The 4205-nt window shown below is 41.7% G+C and overlaps 1 protein-coding gene across 1 annotated transcript; it reads right to left on the bottom strand.

Annotated features, from left to right (window-relative positions):
* Nucleotides 1–1322: 1322 nt before the first annotated feature.
* Nucleotides 1323–3769, bottom strand: LOC131255031 ((S)-canadine synthase CYP719A21-like). Its single transcript, XM_058255729.1, has 3 exons — nt 2962–3769; nt 1863–1914; nt 1323–1764 (listed from the first exon to the last, which is right to left on the bottom strand). Exons 1-3 carry the CDS (start codon nt 3767–3769, stop codon nt 1323–1325), a joined length of 1302 nt encoding a protein of 433 aa, XP_058111712.1.
* Between the last annotated feature and the right edge of the window lie 436 nt (nt 3770–4205).

The following is a 4205-nucleotide window of genomic DNA, read 5'->3' as shown; positions in this document are numbered from 1 at the left end:
TAATGTTATGAGAGAAAACTGCAACAAATACATGTGCGTAGTTAGAGAACATCTATGCGAAGAAATCTCTTGATTGAGAATCACTTGTACTTAAATCTTCAATTATTCAATCTAAAGATGGTGGAGAGGGGTAATGTTGAGTCCCACATCAGTAACTTAAACAAGTTAATTTGTAAATTATCGGATAAGGAAGAACTGATGAAAGATGAGGATTAAGTATGCATGCTGTTGAATTCTCTCTCGGCTTCATATGAGTCATTCAAAGACTAGTTGTGCATCGATAGATCAACAATTAGAGTCGAAACCGTTATCTCAGCCCTTCAGTCGAAGGTGATGAGAAAGAAAAGCGATGACGTGGGTGCCTCTACAAATGCATTAGTTACGAGGGGGCAAAATTCTGAATGGGATAAAAGATCTTCTCGATAAAGATCCAAATCCAAGGGCAAGGGCAAAAGCAAATTGAAGTGCTAGAATAATGGGATGTTCGTGCAGATAAAGAAGGATTGTCAGAATCCTAAGGTAAGAAAAGATAATTCATATGGTTCTTTCAGGGACGTTAACACAACCTAATTGAGTGAGGAGATGAACGTTAATGACGTGCTGACCGCATCTAAATCTAGGTATTTCGACGAAGAATGTATTTTGACACGGGTGCTTCATACCATATCACCCCTCATTGGAGTTGGTTCACTAGTTACATTGAGTGCGATGGTGGGTTTATAGTTTTGCTAATTTATTCCCTAGTGGTATGCAATACAACAGTGTCCTGAAGGGAGGAGTTTAGAGGCCTTATAGTAGCACAAACCTCTTTTTTACCAAGTATTTATGGGCAATGCTACTGCATGTAAAGTAGTCAGTGTTGGATCAGTGCACATCAAGATGTTTGATGGCATGAAGCACATATTGACCGAGGTGTGACATGTTCCTAAGCTGAGGAATCGTGGAGCAGTCGAGGTGCTTGGGTACAAATTCACTAAGTTTAATCGTGTCCTTAAAGTTTCAAAATGGTCACTCATAGTCATGAAGGCACAAAGGATCGAGAACCTTTACAGGTAATTGATCGGGAGCACTTCATCAGGTGAAGCTGCAACGTCTATAACGGATTCCACGTCTGCACGATGTGACATGCACATTTGGGCCACATGAGCGAGTCAGGCATGAATATACTTTCTGACCATTGTTTAATTCTAGTTTTTTAAAGTATTAATTTTAGTATATGCGAACATTGTATATATGGTAAATAGCTATCTTTTAAATCTGGTAAATATGTTTATCGAACATCTCAGCATTCAGGGATCCGGATAATCCCATTTACAGAGGCTTTAAAGCTTTACCTTGAGATCCTGTAGGCAGTTCAAAAGAGAAGGTGACTCCGTCATAGAAACAACTCCACCAAGGGCCTTCTCGAACGAAGAAATGATATCATCATATGAAAGGCCACCCTCTCCAGGAGTAGCATGAGTCGAAGCCTTGCCCATCGATGCTTGTATTGGAGTGGGCGACGGATGAGAATCAGACTCTACTCCTTCGACTATTATGGCCTCCTCAGCCATGGCAATAGTTTCTTCATGGGCTAAAGATTCGTCGATCGCTGGAGGAACATCTTCCTTGTAAAGAGGAACTATTGGCTGGGAATGTGATTTCTCGGCCGAAGAGTGAAGGAGTGGCGGTTCATCTTCTCCTCGATTGGTCACAAGGAGAGGACTTAAAGATATGATGATTATGCACTCAGAATCGGTGGGGAGAGTTGTAACTTTTGAAGGACTATGAGAAGGAAGGGCTTAGTACTCACCGTCATTTCAGAATCAACAGTCTAAACTTCAGTGATTTGAGGAACAATGGCCGCTAGTGGGCTTTGTTACAGTGCTTGTGCCACAACAATTTGTTTGTTTGCAGCTATCATTTCTCGAGTTACTACAAGAAAGAAAAGGGATAGTTAGCTGATATAAAGATAAAATAATTGAAGGTAATTGTATATAGACGAGTAATCTACACCTAACTCAGATCGAATGACGTAAGTGATGAATCATTTATCCACAGCCTGAGAATTTTTTATTGTCATCGTTAGTGCTCACCTTGAAGTAAGGAATGGTGGCAGATTGGGATGATAAGGGATAATATACTCTTCATCGAAAGGGAGATCATGGTCATTTAACCTTTCCCTATCCCGTCACCATTTATTCCAACATTTGTTATAATGAACTTCTTAGTGACGTTTCGAACCTTCCTTGACTTTTTTTTTTTTTAGTAATCAGAGATGAAGTACGACCTTGGTTGAGGAAGTACCCGATGTTCGTCGAGGCCTTGGAGATGCTAGCAGTGGTCGATCCTCGGTCATTGTCGGTTGAGGAGGATCGACACATCAGAGAAGGCAGGAGGCTTGGGAGGTGGATTGAGTGGAGCTCCCAAGTCTAAGATTCTCTTTGGAGCTAGTGGAGGCTGTGAGACTAGTGGGGGAGCCGAAGTGGCAAAAATCCTTGTCACGACCTCCTGACATGCTGGAGTAGCAATAGCCTCGATCAATAGAGTTTTAAAGGGGGATGTCGTGGCCGATCTCATCTATGGCTTGTTTGTTTTTCAGCTCGGTATGTTGGCCAATGAAGACACTGTCCTCTTCTTTTCTTTGGGCTCAAGTTGTAAAGAGAATTGAATGACGATCTCCTTTTTAGACTTCTTCAACCTTGGGAGATAATTCAAACACATAAGAAGGGAATAAAAAAATAAATAAATAAATATTCTATGTATTGAAAATAGCTTTCTAGCTTCATTTTGCTTGCATTGAACGTACAGCACCAACCCTCTTTATATAGTGACTTACTACTATGTGAAATACCTGATATGCTCTCATTATACCATTAACTACATTTAACCTATACATTTCTAATGTATGGAAATCCACCAGCCACAACATGTGAAAATTGTGGAAATTCCAATAGCCATAACGTGCAGCGTTTCAAATGCCATCAAAACTTCCAGAGGTTGTTGGAGCATCTGAATCGTCCATTTGGTTTGGACGTTCCAATAGGAACGCTAGAGCCCAAGCGGTCATAGTCGATGTGCTTTCAATGGAGAGCATGAACATCTCGAATAGGGTAAAGATGATAGTTTCCATAGGGTAGCCATTCGAGAGGAGGAAGTGCAAGTAGCAAGTGGTGCATGGTGATTTTGATGATTGGTAGCGAGTGATTTCTGGTTTCACCACCGACACAATACCATCACGAATTTCAGCTGCTTTTCTGAATGGACCCCGCAGGCCCGGGATGTAGCGAATGAAGGGGAAGGCATCGGCAAAACGGGCAAGAGCGGATATGTTAGTGACATCATCAATAAAAGGGTCTATGCCAACAACAAATGCTTCGTTGTTGAAATCAGGGCCGAAACAAAGGTGGCCTACTACCCGTATTGTGTTACGTCGAATGTTGTCGATAGGGTGGACGATTCGGCCATTGACAGCAGCTTGTTCTTGGATTTTTTGTGTCATGGCAATGGCTTCTTTTTCTTGAGAGAGAGTTTGGCTGGAGATGGATGATGGATTCATAGCAAAGCCCTGGACACCCTTATGAAGGGATTGCCAGTATGGGCCATGGTCTGATGAGAAAAGCATCATCCAGTTGGCAGTGATATATTTAGACATGTAAGGGAGCATCCGCGACGCATGGTCGGCAGATTTGTTTACAAGAACCTCCCAAGCTCGCTCATGATTGCTCATGACAATCGTCGGTTTCATGCCTAACCATACTGTCAAAATCCCGCCGTACTTTTGGGACATTTTGAATGAGAACGGATTGGCTACTACCGTGCCACCAGCCCCGTTGCTGATGGTCGGTGCTCTGGGGCCTGCCATGATGATATGCGTTTCATCCATTCCGTTCATTCATTTTTACAGATAATATTACGTTTTGGTACCAAAGATTAGAGGGATATAAATCTAAGGTGAACCACACCACAGAAAAACATACAATAGTGATTGGATATCCATCATTAAAATCCTCCTGAGGCCCATTGTACGGTTTATTTGACATCCAATCTGTTGATTAGGTCATACGGACTCAGATGAAGGGAAGAAACAAAGATCAGCTTGATCCAAAACTTTTATAGCTCCCAAAAAGTTTTTAATGGTCCACGTTCATTCAACGCTGTTTCCTATAATGTGGTTCACTTGAGATTGGAATACCGTACCATACAAATGATCGATAACAATAAAT

This window comes from Magnolia sinica, chromosome 9 (assembly GCF_029962835.1).
Source record: "Magnolia sinica isolate HGM2019 chromosome 9, MsV1, whole genome shotgun sequence".
Lineage (NCBI taxonomy): Eukaryota > Viridiplantae > Streptophyta > Magnoliopsida > Magnoliales > Magnoliaceae > Magnolia > Magnolia sinica.
Note: the sequence above shows the minus strand (reverse complement) of the source record. Positions and strands in the feature narration are given on the sequence as shown.